We start from the raw sequence: 22,100 nt of genomic DNA, 5'->3' as shown, positions 1-22,100 counted from the left end.
CAGAACTGGTGACTAGGAATTGATTGAACATCAAAACTACAACACAGTTTGCATGAAAAGGAGTTTGAATGCCGTAGGGTTTGTTCACTGGAATAGGACTGTCTCTCTGCACTGCAATCCACAGCTCTGGGGCATAGGGTGGGCACCTAGCAACGTATTTTGTCATTGTTAACTTTAATGAGAAGCTCATGACCTTGTTTCTGTATCAAACACCATCAATTCTTCTCCTTTAATATCACCTTGATGCACCTCCATGTACAGAGTCTCTCCTTCCTGCATCCTTTCCCCCAGAGCCTGTTCTCATAGGTCACATCTCATGACCTCAGCTGGAGACAGGATCCAGCCTCTTGGTACCCACAGAAAGGAAACTTGATGGGTCCCGTTCAGTCCTATCCACTCGGCGCACCCCAAAGCTAACAGGAGTGTAAAGTGCTGTCTTGCTTCTGCTATGGGATTTCCCAGGCCCTCGAGAGCCCCAGTGTGGTCTGGGGGCAAGATCCTGATGTTAGAAGTCAGAAGCTTTGGCTCCCATCCCTGTCCTGCGAACAGTTCAATTCGGACCTTCGGTGGCTCGGTAAACTTGGCCTGTTCAACGTACAATGAATCTTAAAGATGTCAATGGCTGGGAGCAAACCGAGAGGCCCTCTGGCTCCAGCCCTCCGTTTCTAGAGGAAAGAAAAGCAGGGGCGCCAGACTGGAGCCTCCCGCCTCCTGGCAGAAACAGCTGGGGAAAGGCTTTGTCTAAGACAAATGCAAGACACATGTTGAATATGATTGCTCTTATTAAAACACTTCCTTCTGTCATCGCTGGGAAATAGTCTGTCAAAAAACAAGACGTAAGACTATGTACACATTATGCTGCCGCGTATGCATTTTGTTGTTATTGTTTTCCAAGGAAGGGTGTGGGATGATCACATGCGCGCGTGTATATGCAGAATGTCTTTGGGAGCAGCGACTGCTTCTGGGCAGCGGGCTGGGGGCTGGGTGGAGCTGCAGAGGAGAATGAGGAAGGTATTTGCCAAATCTTTCTGTTCACTCTTGCCTGCTGGCCAGGCGACAAAAGGAACTTTGGGTTTCAGTGAGGAAATCTGAATTAATTACCCTGTTCGCTTTCTCTCTTTCCTCTGTAATTTAATTAAGATAGAAACAATCGGCACCTTCTTGCTCACTGGCCCTGGAGAGCACTCACGAATAAATCCACACCCAGAAGTTGTGAGAGGTCCAGGACATTTCCTGGACCCCCGAGTCCCCACCCAGCCTTCTCTTCTATTGGGAGCAAAGCTTTGGCAAGACCTGAATTTCCAAGCAGAAGAAATACCCAGGCAGAGAGCGGGGAGGCTCTGCTGAGCCCCAGAGTTGGCAAAGACCTTGTTGGCACCAACTCTTGTCATTCTGTAACCTCTCCGTTAACCTCACTGCCCGTGGGCTCACGGTGCCTGGAGTCGGCACACGTGCTTTTGTGAGAAGCAGTGTTGAACTAGAAATCAGCTCCACCCCTGGTGTGCACTAACTCTCTTGTTCCTGAGAATTTTCTTCTTCCTTTTCATCCCCCTGATGCCTTGGAAGAATGTTAGTTAGGCTCAGAAGTATCAAGTGTATTGCAGTTTATCGATGGACCACTATAGAGACATGTTCCGATGAAACGCAAGGCAATTCCTGCTCTCTGGAATTCTACATCCACGTGGGAAAGAGAGACCTGAAGTACATGAAGCTTCAAAGAGAGAAAAGTTAGCATGAATCTATTAAAGGAAATAATAAGAGTAGCGAACATTTGTAGAGTGATTCCCTATCTCTTTTCATCTTCAGTGTTATCCCTAGGATGATACAATTACCAGGGCAACTCAGGGCGCCTCTGCGTGGACAGAGGGCTTTAATGAGAGACGATTCTGCTCTCTAGCTGATTCTTCACTATTTGTATTTCCAGTTCACTTCCCTTGTACGGTCACCAGAATTAACAGGATCTCATGAAATCAGCTTTGGCGCTCTGGACACCCAGATAAGCCAGGTTTTACCACTTCTATCTCCATAATTTCTGATGAAACAGATGTCTGAAGGTTAAGTACTCAGAACTTCCCCCAGCACTGATCATAAATGAAGCACACGCTCTGTCCTCACCTGTGATCGCTTGCAGTGGTCGTCTCTCACTTCGATTTCGGAGTGAGACAAAACAGACTTCCCACATCTAGGTGAAATATAGGTAAAATGGGGAGAAATTGTGGTCCTTACGGAGGGATGAGCCCAGCTCCAGCTGTAGAGGTTGGGGGCAGCTGCTACTCCAGGACCCATGATTGCACGATGCCCCCTCCCTCTGACACTGTCACCTGCACGCCTTCCCCGCAGAGAGCCAAGCAAAAATCCCAACGAGGATGCGTGAGATTGGGACAAAAGTGCTTTGTGTGCAGCTGCTTTGCATCTCTCCTCTCTCTGGCTCAAAGTGAAGTTCTGAAACCATGTTACTGCGATTATCATTTTCTTGTGCATTTGAGACTAAATTGACATCTGAAAATCTAGCTCACAGGCAAAAAGGGAAAACTGCAAATAAATGCTTGGCCAAAAAAGTATTTTTGGAAACAGCAAGTCATATACCGAAACAAAGAATCTTCTAGCAATTCCAAAATGGGATGTGCTTCCTTTCAGCAGGGACTGGATGTGCGAGGGGGCTAGGACCCACCCCCAATTGTGTCCCCTGCAGGGGCCAGCCCAGTTCTTTGCCCAGAGAAGGTCCCCTTAAGGCTTCAACTCAATTGCTTGCCCGCTGGGCAGCGCATTCCTTCCTGGCTGCCCCCAGGGGTTGGCCAATCTTTACTTCCAATCACATTGCAGACCTACAAAAAAATCCCCCGGCCGTCTAGAAAACATTGTTTTCGTATTGAGTTACACCACAGAAATCTGCTATCAAGGCAAGATCGATTGGCTTCGGTCTGTCAGACAGTGGAGGAACTCAGGGGCTGATGGAAATCACCTCACTGCTTTCAGGTCATACTGGGTCGTGACACGGCACACGTGCAGTGGGAACAACACCAGGAGTGTAGATGCACCGGTTGACCCCCCAGCTGGGAGCCATGTCTCCGAGGCTGTGCAAACCCCCATTAGGTCCAGCTCATTGCGGGTAGGCAGTCTTCATGATCTGTTTCAGACCTCAAGGCAAATACAAGGGGCGTTGTGAGCATGAGAAGACCCGGCTCCGGCGTGGCCCGTGTGACCTCCGGTGAGCACGTCTATATACAGTCCATCTAAGAGAGGGTTAGACAAGACCGTCTCCAAGGCCCAAGCTGGAAAGGTCCCATCCATCTTCCGTAACACATTCCGACGCACCCACACAATCAGACGCCTTGGCGCCTGAAGCGGGAAGTACCCCGGTGGGCAGGTGTTGGTTTCAGGATGTGATCATTCTGTCCTCACTACGCGCGGCCTGACAGCCCCACGGCTCATCTTCTCAGGAGGAGGCGAGCCGTGGATTCCCTCAGCACCCTCTCGGGCCCTCCTCGCTTCTCTTAAGCTGATGCCCTGTCTGGTGGCCCATCTCGCTGCACCTTGTGGCTTCCCGGGTTGACAGCTCTGCGAGTCCGTGGGGCACAGGTCCCAGCCCTGAACTCCCCTGGCTGTCCTCGTGACCACCTTCCCAGCCGCCCCACCCCAGATCACCTCTTGGCAAACAAACATCCCCGGATCTTTCCACGAGAGCTCTAGTTCATTTAAAAGGAATGTTCTTCCCCACGCGGAATTTAACTGGAACTCAAATCACATGGGCTCTTTAGGCTTTTTATGAAAATCATCAAAATTGTGCCCCTTGACACTTGTACACTGGTGCAGATCCAGGTTTGTCGGGCCTGGTCTGGGAGAGTATGAAAGTAGGCCCAGGGCCACGGAGGGGCCCAAGCAAGTGAGGAGCCCTGAGGCTGAAGCTACATTAGCTTCATGGTAAATCCACCTCTGTCCTTATTTAGAGACCTGAATCTTGGGGCCACTGTGCTTTCTCTGCCGTGGACGTTCTATCACTTGTGTTGGTCTATCACCATCATAAGAACAATGTGAGGAAGAGAATAAGCATGGCAACCAGAAAGGCCTGGGTGCAAATACCAGCTGTCTCTTTCCTCGCTTTGTGATCTTGAGCTAACCTCACTCTGCTTGTTTCTTCCTCTGAAAAAAAAACAGAGGTAACAATGCCAATTTCACGGGTGTGCTGTTGAGAATTACAGGGAGGGCGTGTTTACGTAACGTGGATACGAGTGTTTAATACTATTCATTCAGTGAATGATGGATCAAACTCCCATTCAACAGTGTTGATTAGAGTTTGGTAGACGTGGTTGAGATCTACCTTCTACAAAGGCAAGTTGGTTATTCACTTGACAATAATCGGCATGGAGAATGCAAGCAGATATTCAGAGGTAGCATAAATATGTAAAAACAAGATGCAAAATAGAACCACACTTAGCCTGAACCAGCGGCCAAGAATTATTTTCCTATCACAATGTACCAAAGGGACAAAACACAATCCAGATGACAACAGTGGCTTCCTACAGCAGCGAGAAGCACACACACAACTTGCAAAGCTCTCAGGTATTTTTTGCCTCCTCATGACACTTGATCTCCTCCAAGTTCCATTCCAACCCCTAAAACCCATTCCCGGGCCAGCTGGGAATCACACTCTTTACAAGACTTCAGGCAAAACACTGAATTTACTCAGTTGCTTTGACCAGTCACGTTGGATAAAAGTGTCATTTTTATTTGCATGATGTAAAAACATACTTGAAGTAGGAATACTCACATACTTTACAGTGTTAAATATATATATATAATAAGAAAGATTCATGAAGGCATTTGATATGAAACATACACAGTATGCTATTTTAATATACAAATGCTTTAAAGAAAATAGAGAAATAAGAATTATAAAAGTCGCATCATTAAGAATTTATACGTTTCCATTTTTCTTAAAGGTCACATTCTCATCCTTTGGGATGTACAGACGTTATGTGGTTTAACACAGTTTTATCCACATTCAAAACATCACGTTTTAAATGTTTGAAGCATAGCACGTACAGTACAAAATGTTTCCATAGGAACATAACAGAACCCACCTCTAGTGGCCCGCTGTCAGATGGCTCCTAATTAATCAGTTAGCCATTTTTAAGACACTAGTTCAGCTTATTGCTACAATATTCAAGTTGTTCTGGTCACCCCAAATATAAAGGCTTTCATTTATATTGGAATTTACTGACAAAGGCTCAAAGAGTTATCATAGAATACACACTAATATACAACAAAGTATTCTGAGTCAAATGAACTTCCCATCCTTAAATTAGAACCGAGAATAGTAATTTTAGGCTAATATATTATCCCTGTGATTGGTATTTTTTTAAAATTTTGAGCAAAGTGCACAGTTAATGGAATCAGTCACTGGAAATGATCTTTCTGTGAACTCTCAGCTTCCTTTGAGTCAGACGTACCACCTGAGAAATGAGAATCTTCCAGCCTGATGGCGCCCGGGGCAGCTTCACAAATCAACACACAGGAGCCACGTGGAGTCACATTCATGAGTCGTGGGAGCCCAGCCGATAAACGCACAATTCACTTGACAGAGCCCCTGTGCGGAGTCAGCAGAACCAGCTCCCCAGAGACCAGTAAACGCTGAGTCCTAATTTAGGGCAAATGCCGCCATCCATCAGCCGTATTCTAGTGTTGGTGGACCCCGGACAAGGTTGAAATAGCCAGCCAGGGCCCCAAGGTCTATGTAGAGAGAACGCTGCCTCCTCAGCATCTCCGATTCCTCAGTGCTCCCTGTGCATGAAGAATCTGAAAAGGGAAACATCGAAAAAATAAAATAAATGACCAGGGGACATGTTCAATGATAAACGCCTGGTCCTTCAGCAAAACACAAAAACAACAACACACTGTGGGCCTAATGGAACAGCATTCAAACTCTGGTTTTATTAAGGAGCCATAGAGTTGAACACTATTGGCTAGTTTGTGTGATACGACACAGACAAAAGAATTCAAAAAAGAGTCAACGACCACAAGAAATCAGCTAGAAATCCTGGCCCATCTTCCAACATCCCAGATGATTCTTTTTAAATGCAGAAAAGTCAGACAAGAAGCCGAGAAATGCAAACAAGAGTTCCAGGCTTGACATCTGGGTTTGGACCCTAATAGATTTAGAATGTCACAGATTTTCATAAGAAAAATGGAAACCCCTCTCTGTGCATATTCAGTGCTCCTGGAATGCGTATGGTCTTTCCCAAAAGGGAAAGCTTCACAGCTGGCGGAGAGATTTTGAGCAGAAATGCAAGTTGCCTTCAAACTCAATATTTTATCAGCACCGTGATGTTTCCAAACAAGGGCTGGCGTGGTTTACCATAATTGCATTAAAAAGAACCCAGCTCTTTGCTAACAGCAAAACTGTCATGCTTGATCCATTTTTAAAAGCAAATGCTATTCTCTGTTGCAGAAAAGCAAGGCAGAGCAATTCTCAAAGACTGCATTATCTCCATTTGCCTGGAAACCAGTTAGACTTTGCTGGTAAATTAGCCAATTTTTTTTTTTTTAATTGTGATTTTTTTCTTTTTGGCCGTGCCCCGCGACAGGTGAGATCTTAGTTCCCTGACCAGGGATAGAACCCTTCCCCCCTGCAGTGGAAGCACAGAGTCTTAACCACTGGACCGCCAGGGAAATCCCAGCCAATTTTTTTTTTTTTTTTTTTGTATATGCTTTTGCTAACATTCGTGCTGCAATTTCTCCAACAACTTATGGCATGCAGGAAGTCACTTCAATCTTTTTTAGTCTTATTGAAGTCTAGTTGATTGACAATGTTGTGTTCATTTCCGCTGTACAGCAAAGTGACTCAGTTATACACATATATATATTCTTTTTCGTATTCTTTTCCATGCTGGTTTATCACAGGATGTTGACTATAGTTCCCTGTGCTCTACAGTAGGACCTTGCTGTTTATCCATCCTATAGATATACCAGTTTGCATCTGCTAATTCCATTTTTTTTCCCAAGTGCCTTCATGAGCTCTAATTATTAGAAGTCGGGCCGAGACAGAAAAAGAAGGGAAGCAAGGGCACCGCACACCGCAGGGTGTCCATACCCGCGATGTTCTCAGGAAGCTCCAACTCCTTTCGGCTCAGCAGCCGCTTCCGCTCAAAGAGGGCAGAGTCGAGACTCTGACAGCGGGGCTGATCCTCCCTAGGGGGGTTCAGGGCGTCATGTTTCAGTAGGTCTGCTGCCCTGGGCCGGTGATTGGGGTTCCTCTCCAGGGCGGCCTCCATCAGCTCTCTCATGCCAGGACTGCAGTCTTCAGCAATGTCTTCCAGAGGAGGCGCTTGCTTGTGGATCTATGAACAAACCAGCTCTCTTAGCATCAGTGGTATGAAAATATACCCTCGACAGGACAAGTATTCTAGTTACAAGACCTGGGCAGTCTTTTGTTTCGAAGCAAATACAGTTCATACCCTTCAGTGACATTTCCTAAGGAAACCGAGCGAAACCCATCTTTTGGTTGAAGGCAGTGAAAGATACATGCGAGGTTTGAATAAACAGCTTTCCATCAGAGCAGTGGCCAAAGGTCCCTGTGCAGTAATGGGGAAGCATCTACTTCTCAACCTCTCCACGGTCAAAGGGGGCCTGCGTGTTTCGCTACGTTCCAGGCTGCCGTGGGGATCTACAATCTAACATCTTTTTTTGGGAACGTGTTCAAAGAGCACATACAACTTCCTTGGCTCAATGATCTATGCTACTCTGATGCTCTTCTGCGGCATCTTGTATAACAGCGTAGCTATAATTTCTGCCCGTGCCCATCGGGGTAGGTTCCCGCTCAAACAGTGATGCCTTCTTTGCGGGAACGGGTCATTGCTCCACGTGGGAGGAACTTTCAGCTTCCCCTCATGGGTCAGTTCACCATCATCCCACTCAGGTGTGTTATCCGAGAAAGAGCAGCTCTCCTGAGCAGGTGGGATGCCCCGCCGCCCCTGCTTACTATGTACAGGTAGGAGGGGTAGGCGGAGCGCGGGTAGCGCTTCACCCAGGGCGGGGTGCCCGTCTGCATGTGGATGAGCGTGGCCCCCAGGCTGTAGATGTCTGCTTTGGTCGAATGGCCCCTGCACAGGATCACCTCCGGGCTCATGTAAATCTGAAAGAGAAGCAGGACGGGTCAGTCCGACTCCCCTCACCTGTCTAGGTACCATTTCCCTAATCCACTTCGGGAAAGCTTCACCATATTCACCGCACACTTCATCCCCTCAGAAGGGCCTGGCATTGCTGTGTTCCCTTCAGCGAAGGAGAAGCACAGACCCTCGGGGACCCAGGCAGCTTTGGCCGAGGGGCCCTGCAGCCTCAGAACACCTTTTCGCACAGACTGAACACAAGGCAGACCAGGCAGCAAAGGACCCACGGCCGAGAACCCACCTGGGAGTCCCACTCATCCAAGTTCTGCAAAGCACAGATCAACGCTTCCTGTTTCTATTAAAACACCAATTCCTTTCCTATTTAAATGACACTGAAATACACGTCCTCATTTCATGTTTGTCATTAAAATGCCAAACCACTAACTATCTGCAGTCATCAAAGGCAGCAGAAATCTCCAGGGTATCAACACCGACTAGGCGGAAGAGAAGAATTTAAAGTGTAATAGTGGGAAAGTGATCCTAATTGGTCATTTCTATGAACCACTTCTTATTTCTACCTACCAGGGAGCCCAGTGACTAAATATTGAAGGCATGCCATGTTCACATTGTGTAAGTTCTGTCTGGTTTTTATGAGCCGATGCTGGAAAAGGAGGGCTAGTTTTAGAAATGGTTTCTCTAAGCAGCGTTTGTTTCTAAACGTAAAAAAGAGAAAAAGAGCAAACCCTGGTGACCCGTGTCTTTACGGCGGGTACAGGCATAGAGCAGTCACTACCTTCATTGTCAATATTTAGCTTTGAGAAGTTCTGGTGCTGCCTGTCAACTGACTGTGGAGAAGCGGGCGAGTGTTCCCAGAGTACATTTCAGAGTAAATAAATAAAGAACTGGCTTACAAAACCTGGGGAAATTGCCCAGTTTCCCCCTCCTAACTTGCCGCAAGTACTTCCTACAACACAATTCCGGGCTGGCTGGCTTTGGTTCCCTCGCTGATTTTCTCTCTCTCTCTCTCTCTCTGAAGGACTTTCTTACCAAATAAAATCACGAGATTTAGCACCACGCACAGTGGTCAGGACAGCTGCCCAACAGCAGCGCCCACCCTGCCGCCCGCCCTGCCGCACCCCTGCCAGCTCCCCTAAGCGAGGATCAGGCAGAGCGTTACTGCGGGCGTCACCAAGGGCAGCTATGTGCGCAGGGCCCGGGCGGGACCGTGTGATGGCACATCGGGGACGGCAGCATCCCCTCCCCCTGGACACCTGGATGCCGCCCCCCGGGCGGCTCCCCATCACCCCCCGCCCCCGAGGCCCACGGCTCACGCTCCCGGCTCCTCAAGCCCTAAGGAGCCAGAGCAGCGGGGCATGGGGGTCAAGGGCACTTCCTTTCAGGGCTGGCTCTGTGGGGCTCGTGCACCCGAGGGTGTGGGCACTGGAGCAAAGGAGCTTAGAGGTCAGGGGTCAAGGCCTTCACCTCTGAACACATTTATTACAAAGGGAAAGAGACTGTGTGTGTGTGTGTGTGTGTGTCCGTGCACGTGAGGATGACGTGTGACCTTACATAAGAACTTTCCAAAAGGAAGCATGCAATCAAAGGAATTCTAATTAGCTATTCACGTTGATTTTTTTCTTCCTTCTCTGTAGCAGGGAATTCAAAAACAATAGCTTAAAGATAGGACAGATTAACCCTGTATGTGTATTAGCAATACATGGTTACAGGATCATGTCCTGAATTTGAATGAGCTCTGTTGGGGGGATCAGAAATCATCTGTAGCCAAGTGATCAAGTTCTAATGGGAAGCGAATCTGCATGGTTGATCTTGACTAATGATACCTTCTTGGTTCTTTAAGGATGAGGAGTCAAAACAAGGTTGCCGAGAGCTTTCCTTCCCACTTCAACTCACCAACCCACTTCCCTATCACACTCCGACCGTGAGTGCCAGACAGAGGGTAAACAAGCACGGGTTGATCAGAAGAGTTTATAACTAGGAACACCAAGGCCAGTTTAGCCCGTCATAGAAAGCAATTTACATTTGGTGAAAATACCTCAATCCAAATACTATTCAGGAACAGACGCTGTGCTCCTATCTCATACCCAAGCACACACTCTCTTTCTGCTAGAAAATCCCAGAAAGGAGATGTCTTTCTCTGGCTATTGCAAAATGTTCAATTTGATCACCCTGCCGGGAAGAGAAAGGTATTTTCCATCTTTAATACCATAAATAGTTTGTTTCCCAAACTGGCTCCAGGAAAAAGGGTAGAGTGTCACATATCTGAATGTCTGACGACTGCCAAAATATGCTGAAGTATTTTCCGAAAAAAAACATGTCATAAGTGTTGTCTTATTAGATTTTGTGCTTTGGGAAAGTTTTCCTACGATCTGGTGACTAAAACAGTCTTAAAAAAAATAATAAATAAATAATGTTCTCTTCTGAACATCATTCTGCTTGAAGACAACTCTCCAGAATCCTCTCCCAAGTATTTTCCAGAATAAGTTCAGTAATAACAGCAAAAACAAAGATCTCTTCTGCTGCCTGGGGGGAGTCTTTGCTTTCAGAGAGTTAAGAAAAGGCTTACAGACTCTTGGTTTGAAAGGCAGACAATTTTTTTTTAGCACTGCAATGAGTTCAGTGCAATACATTTACTAGCTAAACTAAAGGTTATCGTCTGATTAACACCAGGACTGACCTGATAATCTTGGGGCAAAGGTCCAGCCAACTGCCCTCTCTCCATTTCCTGAGGGCACTTTCAACAGCTAGAAGGGCATGGGGCTGAGAGGCTCTGACAGTTCACTCTCTGATAGTCTATCATCTCACAGTCATGGAGGTGGGTCAGGAAGGCAGCTTCTACACCCATGTACCTTCCCAGATGCATCCAACCCCATACCCATCATAACCAACTGTGAACTAAACGGTTAAACGTTAATAATTCAGGTAAATTTAAAATGGGTCCCTCCTCCAGAGTAGACTCCTTATTGGCTTTGCCCTGCGCTCCATCCCTGGTACCTACAGCAGCCTTCACACAGCAGATGCCCGATAGACACTCATTACACAGATCAGCTGTTCAGCCTAATAAGGTGAGCGCTAAATATATTATTTGACAGCCCGTGAACGCATTTCTCTGAATCCCATTTAGATTCAGGAAAGTTCTGCTTTTGTTGTTTTTGCTTCACAAATGAGTTAAATAGTATAGCAAGTTTATATCTTCAAATAAGATTCATTTGTGCTCCAGTAAATGAGATTTCTTTTAAGATTTCCCAGATTCAAGAGAGGCCTGAAATGCTGTCAGTTCTCAGTAAATGTTCTTAAGGACCATGACAATTATGGCTGTAATTGAGCCAAAACAGTAATATTAGTTATGCTAAAACCACATATATCAGTTATATCAAAAAGCTACATAGCTGTTAAACCTTAGACTTTAGACTCAGAAAGAACTAGATTTTGAGGCCCTGATCTATCAGTAGCTGAGTAACTTGGGGCACTTTATTTTAACCTCTTCAAGCTTATTTTCTTATTTTAAAATGGGAGTAATAGTATTTGCCTATGATAATACTATTGTGAGGGTTAAACAATATAATTTATTTCAAGGGCTAAAGAATACATGGCACAGAGTAAATGCTCATTAAACATGGTCCAATGATAACAGTGATTTAATGTAATGGTTTTCCTCCCCTTCTTTGTCCTTTCTGCAGTAATGCTAGCACGTTTTATTTTTACTCTTAGTAAGATATTGCCCATTCTGGTGTGAACATAATTACCTCTGTTCCTCGCAGGTCCTTAGGAAAATAGATCTCTTCAGTCATTTGGACACTCAGACCAAAGTCCACCAAAACAGCTTTTGTGGACATGAAAACAATGTTGCTTGCTATAAAGAGAGGAAAATTTTCAGTAAAAAATGGTGTATCTATCCCTAAATAAAATGAAAGCATTATTTAAAACAACGAGTTCCATATAAAGATAGAATGAAATGCTTCCCCTACTAAAATGGGCTTATTATGTTCAAAAGAGAAGGATGAAATCTGGGTGAGAGTTTAGGTAAAAACCACTTCAGATTTGTCAAGAATTCAGCCAAGGTGGATATAAATGATTGTAGCCATTAATAATCCTCAAGATACAACAGCCAAGACATGGAAACAACCAAAGTGTCCATTGATGGATGAATGGATAAAGAAGATTTGTATATATATATAAATTTTTGTGATACATAATATATACATATAAATTGTGTGGTATATAGAATGGAATATTATTCAGCCATAAAAAAAGAAGGAAACCCTGCTATTTGTGACAATACGGATGAACCTTGACGGCACTATGCGAAATGAAATAAGTCAGACAGGAAAAGACAAATACCGTATGATCTAACATATGTGGAATCTAAAAAAGAAAACAAACAAATAAACATAGAAACAGAGAACAGAGTGGTTGCCACGGGTTGGGGTGGGGGTAATTCGGGAAGGTGGTCAAAGGTTACAAATAATAAGCTGAAAAATAATAATAAGATGAATATTATTTCATCTTCCAATAATAAGATGAAAAAGTTCTGGGGCTGTGATGTACAGTGTGGTGACTATAGTCCATAATACTGAATGGCGTATTGGAGAGTCGCTAAGAGAAGAGATTTTTAAAGTTCCCACCACACAAAAAAATTATAAATACATGAGATGGATGGATGTTAACTAACCCTATTGTGGTGATCATTTTGCGATACATACATATATCAAATCATTACCTTGTACACCTTAAACTTACACAATGTTATATGTCAAGTATTTCTCAATAAAGCTGGAAAAAATATTTTTTATATTTTATATATTGAGTTTCAAATTCTAAGACATAAGCATAGTATTATCAAGCCACTTTCTAAAACAAAAAAGTAAAATACCCAATTTTTGTCAGGACAAGTTTTGCTAGTTCAATTTACCCTTAGATATTAAGGGTTCATAGCGGGTCTCTCTTGTGTATTTCCCCACAATCTCTTATTCCTAGAAAGCAGTCAGTGAAAGCTTCTTTAATGGACTATTGCCAAATTTGTATTCAAAATTAAAAAGCAATTTGTTTTTCAAAAATGTTGACTCTGTTTTTAAGTATGTTACTATTTTTAAAGCCTATTAACAAGGCAGTCGTTAATGATATGTGGCTATAATCTCTTCCACAACAATTGGAAAATCATCCTTCCTTATGACTTTGAAAGCTCTCGTGACCCCACTGGACTCTAAAATGTATCTCAGGAACCCAGGGAGAAAGGGGGAGAGTGCTGGCGGGGACGGGTGTCTTCCCTGACACCAAGGACCTTCAGATTGAAGGAGGAGCCGTGTGCCTAAGGTCTAACTAGTTCTTTTTAAGCCAAAAAGGGACACGTTCAAGGAGAACTCACGTTTAATGTCATGGTGAATCACTTTCTTTGAGTGCAGAAAATCAAGTCCCTTGAGAACATGCTTTGTCACCCAAATAATCTCAAATTCTCTCATGGGTCCACAGCTCTCCAGTTTCTCCAGGACAGACCCTCCCTCGCCTGCTTCCATAAAGAGATGGACGGTTTCGCCCCATAGAACCGCGCCGTATAACTCAGCGATGTTCTCGTGCCGGAAGCAAGCCTGGATTTCCACGTCAGATGGCTTAAATTGGTCTACTGGGATCTAGAACACAAAACACAAGGAAGATTCTAAACAACCCCAGGATAAAGAAAAGAATACACAACATAGGTCAACTCACAAACCAGAAGGCAAATAAATGCCCTCAAGGATACTCGGATGTGTTGTGAAATTGTACTCCTGAGTTAAGATAATGTTTACTTGAGATATGCCTTTACGTTCATGTCTGCTAAAGGTAAAAAAAATAAGAAAATAAAAGACAAAATAATGAAATACTGCTTTCATTTAGAGTATAGATACCCAACTGAAGAATTATTCATGATTGAAACAGAGGAGGTAATTTCCCATCTTTTATACATGTAATTTCTATGGCACCTAGATGTTAGGCCATATTTTCAATATTCCTTGTCATGAAATAATATAATGTCTCTGGTCTCTCAGTTTGCGTTCTAACAATGCATTTAAATAAGCACTGGCCACCTACTCTACAGAAAATCGGAAGTCATTAATAAAGAAAGAAGTAGGTCTTTCAGTGCAGATAGATATGGAATGTCTCCAAAATATACTGTTAGACTGAAAAAAATCAAGATGCAGAAGTACATATATTATATTCCCATTTGTAATAAAATGTTCAACTATACATACACATGTCCATAGAATTCTCTGGAAGGACATTTAAGAACCCATTAACAGTAGTTACTTTAAGGAAAGGGATCTCATTCTTTAGCCTGCATCCTTTTGGACCTGTTTAGGGTTGTTAATCATCTTATATGTTTCTCTTTTTTAAGAAAAAATATGGCTTAAATATTAAATATAAGGACTGCAAGGAAAACAAACCCACAAAGCTATTTCCCACGTCTTTTGTGATGAAACTGAAAAACAGAACACTTTGGTTCTAAGAGCTTTAAAAAAATGTCTCCAGATTTTTTTTTTTTTTAACTTGGACGTATCTCCTAAATGCAACCTTCCAGTAACTTACTCTATTACCTCCTTTTCTTCCTTTTAATAACAGCTGCTCTGGCCACCCTTTAAGGAGGAACAAACAAGGCCCACATGACAATAAGAGAGACAGATGATATTCAGTAATTATTTTCTGTTTTGCTTTCGTTAAATCAAAAGTGAGTTTGTTTTATTGCATTTTTAAAAAAAACAAAACTTTAAAGTCGAACAGACATACACAAAAGTGCAAAACTGGTTAAGTATCAAACTCAAGGAATTTTCAGCTGAACACACCCATGTAACCACTATATAGAGCAGGAAACAGAAGTCCACCAGCACCCTGAAGCCCTCCGCTGACCCCTGCCTGTCCCTGCTCCCCATGGGCACCCAGTAATGGGACTTCCAACAGCATGGGTTCGTTTAGCCTTTTTTGGCCTTTATGGAAGAGGAATCTCATACAGTAGATCCTATTTTGTGTCCAGCTGCTCTGGCTTCACCTAATGCAGATTTATCATCGGCATTACGAAGCTGTAAATCATTTCTTCTCTTCACTGGACAGCATCCCAGGATGTACATACACCACATCTCAGCATGTGGACACTTCCCAGTTTGGGGCTATTACCAACACTGCCGCCATGAACACTCTAGCACATGGCGCTGGTGACCGCGTGCGCATGCCTGCTGGGCAAGCACCTGCAGGAGTGGAATCGCTGGGTCACAGGGCGTGTGCGCATCGCTTTGGTAGGTCCTGCCAAACGGTTTTGCAAAGTGGGGCACCTCAGCAGTGATTGCTCAATAGGAAGAGATGGGGTTTTTCTCCGAAATTCAGCCCTTTAATCTGTAGTCCTGAGGAGACTTGCAGCTTTCCCAGCGTCTGCTTCCCTGCCTGTTCCCCCCCCCCCCCCAGTGGGTGGCATTAAAGCAGCAGCAAACAGATGTGCTCTTGCAGGGTAGTTCCCCTTCAGCCACCACAAGAGGGATGAAGTTATCCGAGCTGGCGCTAAAGAAGCTGGTACTTTTTTCTTTGTTATCCGAGCAAAATGATTAAAATCAACTATGCCCTTAAGCAGACTTGGGGCCTGAATGGCCCCAGGTAGCAAGCAAATCTATAAAACACAGATGCTTTTTTTGGACACAGCACCCTTAGATAAGAGGCAGTCAAGGGCAGCCAGCTTTGAGTAAAGTAAATAAACGAACACACAAAAGCCCCAATGCCGAACACGCAGGGCACCCTGTCTGCTTATGAAGTACATACCAATTTACATGCCATTCTTTTCTTAGTTTTTATGTCTTGTGCTAAGTACACTTTTCCAAAGGCCCCCCGAGGAATAAAATCAGAGCCAATATTCCTGTAAGTCAGCTTCCAAGGGATGAGAAGAACATCAGAGTCTATCTGGTAGCGTCCATTCTGGGGAGTGATTACCTACAACAAAACAAAAATGCAGGAGGGTGAGAATTTCAGCAAAGTCCTTTTCTGAGACCCGCCCTTTAGAAACTGGTTACGTTAGACCGCATTCCTACACGCAGGGTTCAAAATTAATGTCACCGTATATAATCATAACAGTGTACAGAGGATATATTTAGAGCGTCAGCAAAACAGAGAAAGCATGAAACAGAAACACATCCCTGGTCAGACCTGATCATATTTCTATCTATGTGTGAGTAATTCACTGCCAAAGAGAACTTTAAAAATGATTTACCTAAGGCAGCATGACTGCTGTGACCAAAAGGCTGAAAATAAACATTGCAGAAACGTAAACTGTGCATGCAAGCTGACTTGTTTCCAATCAAAATGTGCTAAACTGTTAGTCTGCATACCTATTACTCAGAGGTGACGCACACTCAGAGAGAGTAGGGAAATGAACTGATGATCACAGAGGATTCTGGAAAACAATGTGTTATGCCAGAGCTATGAGTTGACAGTGCCACGTAAGCAAAGTAAGGGCAGAACCATTTCTCATCCATTCACTCATTTAATATTTACCGAGTGCATGGTATGTGCCAGGCACTGTGTTTGGTGCTGAGCAGGCGGCGATGAACAAGAGACAGATGACCCCTGACCTCTGAGGGTTCATGAGTCAGTAAACACTTTGAACAAGAGGTCTGAAAACCAGCCGACTCAAGAGAGTGACAACCTAAGTGCCCATCAACAGAGGAATGCACAAAGAAGATGTGGTACATATACACAGTGGAATACTACTCAGCTGTAAAAAGGGATGAAATAAAGCCATTTGCAGAAACATGGATGGACCTGGAGATGATCATACTAAGTGAAGCAAGTCAGACAGAGAAAGACAAATACCATACGATATCATATGTGGAATCTTAAGGAAAAAAAGATACAAATGAACTTATATACAAAACAGAAATAAACCCACAGACATAGAAAACAAACTTATGGTTATGAAAGGGGACGGGGGGGAGGATAAATTAGGAGTTTGGGATTAACATATACATACGGCTATATATAAAATAGATAACCAACAAGGACCTACTGTATAGCACAGGGGACTATACTCAATATTTTGCAATAACCTATAAGGGAAAAGAATCTGAAAAAAAATATATATATACACACACAGTATAGTATAACTGAAACACCTTGCTGTACACCTGAAACTAATACAACATTGTAAATCAACTATACGTCAATTTTTAAATAAATGAATAAAATTAACGATTAAAAAAAATTAAGGGCTTCCCTGGTGGCGCAGTGGTTGAGAATCTGCCTGCCAATGCAGGGGACACGGGTTCGAGCCCTGGTCTGGGAAGATCCCACATGCCACGGGGCAACTAGGCCCGTGAGCCACAATTACTGAGCCTGCGCGTCTGGAGCCCGTGCTCCGCAACGGGAGAGGCCGCGATAGTGAGAGGCCCGCACACCGCGATGAAGAGTGGCCCCCGCTTGCCACAACTAGAGAAAGCCCTCGCGCAGAAACGAAGACCCAACACAGCCAAAAATAAAAATAAATAAATAAATTAATTAATTAAAAAAAAAATTAAGAGAGCGATATCCTGATAGCAGTGTGGGTTATAAGGGTATGTACCCTTGTCAAAACTCATCAAACTGGATATTAAAGATCTGTGTATTTTACTGCATATAAAGTCGATCTCAATTTTTCAAAAGTGAAAAATTGAGAGGAGAAATAATTATAGATAAAATGAAAACAAATTAATAAGATAGTCCGCGGGAGACATGACCTGGAGCACATTCCTAAAAAAAATGTGTTGGGTATTCTTTCAAGGGTTAGAGTCTCAAAAACACAGGTTTTACCTACGTTTCATTAGTAATATGATGACTTCAGATTATGAATTTGGGAATTATGAAACTATCAAAGTGACATGAAGGTATTTCAAGAATGGGAGAGGGTGAAGGGGAGTGCAGATCACGTGGGTAAAAAGTAGACTCCGATTCATCTCCAGATGCACGGGGCTCCTTACACGGGCCCTGCTCTGGGAATAATCCTGGTGACCGTAAGCGTTATTCACTCAGGACCTATGATTGCTAATCTTAGCTACACCCCATGAACAGGCGTGCTCACTATTAGGGAATGAAGCAAAGAACGACGCTAATACTTAGAAATGTGAAGTCACTACACTTAAAACTTTAGTATTCACTGAGTGCAGCCTCTGCGCAGGACCCGAGAGGGAAAATGGCTAAGTGGAGACCACGGCGTTGCCAACTTTGAAATATGACCTCCTTTCAAGAAGTGTCACCTCAGGTTCCTGGAGGCCACTTCTACAGCACACTGGGAACCACATTCAGACAAACCACGCTCATGGCACTCAGCTGCACTCGCTTTATTGCCTCTTCCTTGTTATTAAATATTTACAGACCCAATTTCATTCGATTCTCCAGGAATCCACTTCAGGGCTTAACTCACTTTTGGAAAAAAAAAGTTTTACTTAAAAAAAAATTTTTTTTCTTTAATTGAAGTCTAGTTGATTTACAGTGTTGTGCTAGTTTCAGGTGTACGGGAGTGATTCAGTTATACATATACATATCTATTCTTTTTCAGATTCTTTTCCATTATAGGTTATTACAAGATATTGAATATAGTTCCCTGTGCTATAGTTCCTTTGTTCTAGATCCGTGGGATCTAGAACAAAGGCCGAGCTGGCTCTGTCCTGCTCTGCTGGTCCCACAGCAAAGGGACAGCCAGGTTCAAGTTCTGGGCTGTAACCAGTAGGTCCTGGTTGGTTATCTATTTATATATAGTAGTGTGTAACTGCTAATCCCAAACTCCTAATTTATCCCTCCCCCCTCCCTTTCCCCTTTGGAAACCATAAGTTTTTTTTCTGTGTCTATGAGTCTATTTCTATTTTGTAAGTAAGTTCATTTGTAATCATGTTTTTAGATTCCACGTATAAGTGATATCATATGATATTTGTCTTTGTCTGACTTACTTCACTTGAAAGTTTTACTTCTGCCCAACCCACATCTGCTCTAACCCACTCCGATGCGGTGTCCGCTTAGCCGACAGGACGAAGAGTAATGATACCAGCCATCTACCGAGCGCTAGTTCTGGGCCAGGCACTCTACTGAGTACTTCATACATTAACTCAGCAATTTCTCACAACAGGCCTGTGACGTAAGGACTCTCTTTACCTCCACTCACAGATGAGGAAACTGGCTTCAGGAGGTTAAGGAACTCACTAGGCAGTGAAGTCAGGATTCAAACTCGGGTCTGTCTGACCCCAAAGCCACAGCTCCTGTTCTTTAGATAAGAGCCTTTGATCTTCCAGAGGCTGTAATTAAAGCTGAGCCGTGATCAAAACACAGTTGTTAAATGTCTACATTTACACGTCACTGAGCACAGCTTGGCCTTCTTCTCTTTAGATCAAATACTCCCGTTCCTTCACCCCAGTTTATCATCCCCAGCGTTCTGGGGGCCCTCCTCCAAACATCCTGCAAGTTCTCCCGGGCCACCTCTGAGGACAGTCCCTGAACGTGTGGTGTGACATGCAAGTGCTGGCCAGTCTGTGGTTCTGCCAAGTCCCTGGATCTTCCCCAAGTCTGAGACCTTCCCTATTTCGGTTTGAAATGTTTTTCCCCCTTCTTCTTCTTCTTCTTCTTTCTAGGGGTCCAAGCAAATAACCTCATGGAAATCTATGTTAAGCATTACCTCTGCCAACCCCTTAACGTACTAACGCCATGGTCAAGTGCAGACACGCAGTCCATTTCCTCATCCCAATCACTGCCACTGACACAAAACCACACTGGGCCCAGGGGCAGCACTTGAGAAAGTCCGTAGGTATGTCAGTGAGAAGAATTCCATAAGGGTCCCGTGTGATGTAGCAGCTAGGAAATGGATGTGACCTCGGGCTACAGGAAAAGAGGGACGGGTTCTAGAACAACGGCCAAGCTGGCTCTGTCCTGCTCTGCTGGTCCCACAGCAAAGGGACAGCCAGGTTCAAGTTCGGGGCTGTAAGACGGGCTTGAGGCCAGAGGGGGCTACCCACAGGAGGAGGAAAGGTAACACCACAGTGCCCGAGAAGGAGCAGGCACAGCCAGAGGCATCGGAGAAAGAAGAGGGAAGACGTGGGGGACGTGCAGTTTTGTAAACATTGGGAGGACTGTCGTAAGGAAGGCGCATGACAACCACAAGCACAACACTTTGCATCCTTTCAACACGCACTGTGTGTACACAGGTCACGTGCATTCATTGTATGGAGTGAATGCGGCCATGTACCCATTTTACAGATGAGTAAACAGAGGCATAGAGGTTGTAATGACTGGCCCAATGTCACCCAGCTAGCCCATTTCAGAGCTGAGATACATGCCGGGCACTTTAATTCAAGGGCCTGCCGTCTTCACCACTCCTCATCTTGTATGTATATACACATTTTTATGGCCAAGAAGTAGGGCTTAGGAGTCAGGGGAGTCAGAGATGGCTTTTAGTACCCTCTAAGGAAGGACTTCCCTACAATGAGCATTGGCCCGATATGACATTAAATGCCCTAGAATATGATGCATGCTTCATCACAGGTTTCCAAGCACAGACCAAAATGCCCCAGCAATTATTGGAGCTGATAAAGGGGGTGATTCAAGCTTCAGACAGAGAGCTTGACTCAAGTATCTTTAAGGTTTTTTTAACCCTGAGAAACCAGGAATCCGTGACTAAGCCTGAGAAGCAGGACCCAGCATCTCACACTCACATCTATGAGCAAGCTCTCTGGGGCTCTTGAGCTTCCCAAACAATCACCCAAGAGTTGAGTGTTTAGAACCCATTTTAGGTTACTCATCCCCAGATGAGGGTGAGAGTTGGTCTAGATTATAAGTAACTTGTAGCAGCCTCACACAAAGCAACCCCTGGCTTAGTCTCCTAAAGTTTCTTCCCCAGGTCCTGCTGGATGTTGGTGGAATCTTTTAAATATTCTTTTCAGGAACATAGCACCCACTTGCACACACATGCAGACCACCATTTTACACGCCTATGCTTCAGGATATGACTGTAATTCCTGGGCCCTCCATCCTGTCTAATTAACTCCACAGGCGCTGCGGTTGTAGGTTGCCTGTAATACACCAGGCATCTGTGCCTCCACTCTCTCCATCTGAAACATTCTCTGCTCTCCAGCCCCTTTATCTGGCTGATTCCAACTCAGTAATTTAGGCAACAATTCCTCTTGGGGGAATTCCCTGGCAGTCCAGTGGTTAGGACTTGGCACTTTCACTGCCGAGGGCCTGGGTTCAATCCCTGGTTGGGGAACTAAGATCCTACAAGCTGTGTAGTGTGGCCAAAAAAAAAAATTTTTTTTTTAACTCCTCTTGGAAGCCTGTCTGACATTCCTCCCTTCCTCCTGCTCACCCTCGAGGTTAAGTGAGGTATCCGGCCTGACCGTTCCCATAGCGATCAGGGCGTAGCTGTACTGAGAAGTCCTACACTGCGTTACAATTACCTGTCTACTTGCCCTCTCCAGCAGGCAGAAAGCTACCAGGGAACACAAACTGTATCTCTAGCACCTGGAGAAGTACCTCATCCCCTGTAGAGGTTCGAGCTCTGTCTAGCAAATGAATGGATGAATACTGGAAGGAAAGCATTTGGTCCATATGTAGATACACTTCAAGGTCGACTTTACCTTGGAACCAATCTGTTGGGTAGCTAATTAGCTGCCATCTTGTAAAGCAGAGAAGCAGACAGCAGCAAGGCCAGGAGAGAAAAGTTTTGAGGGAGTCTTAGGGGGAGGACCTGGGAAGAGGAAGGTCTTGAAGGTGGGATGGGTCCCAGGAGAACACACGTGAGGATGAAGGAAGCCAGAAGCCAACGTGGCCTCCTTCACCATCTTGTCTCAGACTGGCTATGATCTGGGATGGCAAGTCACCGTTCCTGTGCCATTATTTATAAAACACGGAGCTGTGACAGGCTACTAGCTGTCACAGGGACGTACCTAATCCTTAAGGGTAGTGACAGGAAAGCCAACCACAGCCCCCTGAGCCATCAACCACAGGGTGATT

The 22,100-nt window shown here is 44.5% G+C and overlaps 1 protein-coding gene across 4 annotated transcripts in view; it reads right to left on the bottom strand.

Annotated features, from left to right (window-relative positions):
- Window positions 1-4,705: 4,705 nt before the first annotated feature.
- Window positions 4,706-22,100, bottom strand: part of MAP3K8 (mitogen-activated protein kinase kinase kinase 8) — a 28,882-nt gene continuing 11,487 nt past the window's right edge. For all 4 annotated transcript variants that reach the window (XM_082386881.1, XM_082386880.1, XM_082386882.1 and 1 more), the window contains 6 exons: window positions 15,900-16,067; window positions 13,489-13,750; window positions 11,870-11,976; window positions 7,979-8,131; window positions 7,091-7,337; window positions 4,706-5,796 (listed from right to left, as the gene is read on the bottom strand). In XM_082386881.1, coding sequence (XP_082243007.1) covers window positions 5,666-5,796; window positions 7,091-7,337; window positions 7,979-8,131; window positions 11,870-11,976; window positions 13,489-13,750; window positions 15,900-16,067 — 1,068 coding nt within the window. In that variant the 3' untranslated portion in view covers window positions 4,706-5,665. The remainder of the gene's footprint in view (window positions 5,797-7,090; window positions 7,338-7,978; window positions 8,132-11,869; window positions 11,977-13,488; window positions 13,751-15,899; window positions 16,068-22,100) is intronic.

The sequence above is a fragment of the Balaenoptera borealis genome, assembly GCF_965194805.1.
Source record: "Balaenoptera borealis genome assembly, chromosome: 3".
NCBI classification, from domain to species: Eukaryota; Metazoa; Chordata; class Mammalia; order Artiodactyla; family Balaenopteridae; genus Balaenoptera; species Balaenoptera borealis.
This window is presented reverse-complemented; position numbering and strand designations above follow the sequence as displayed.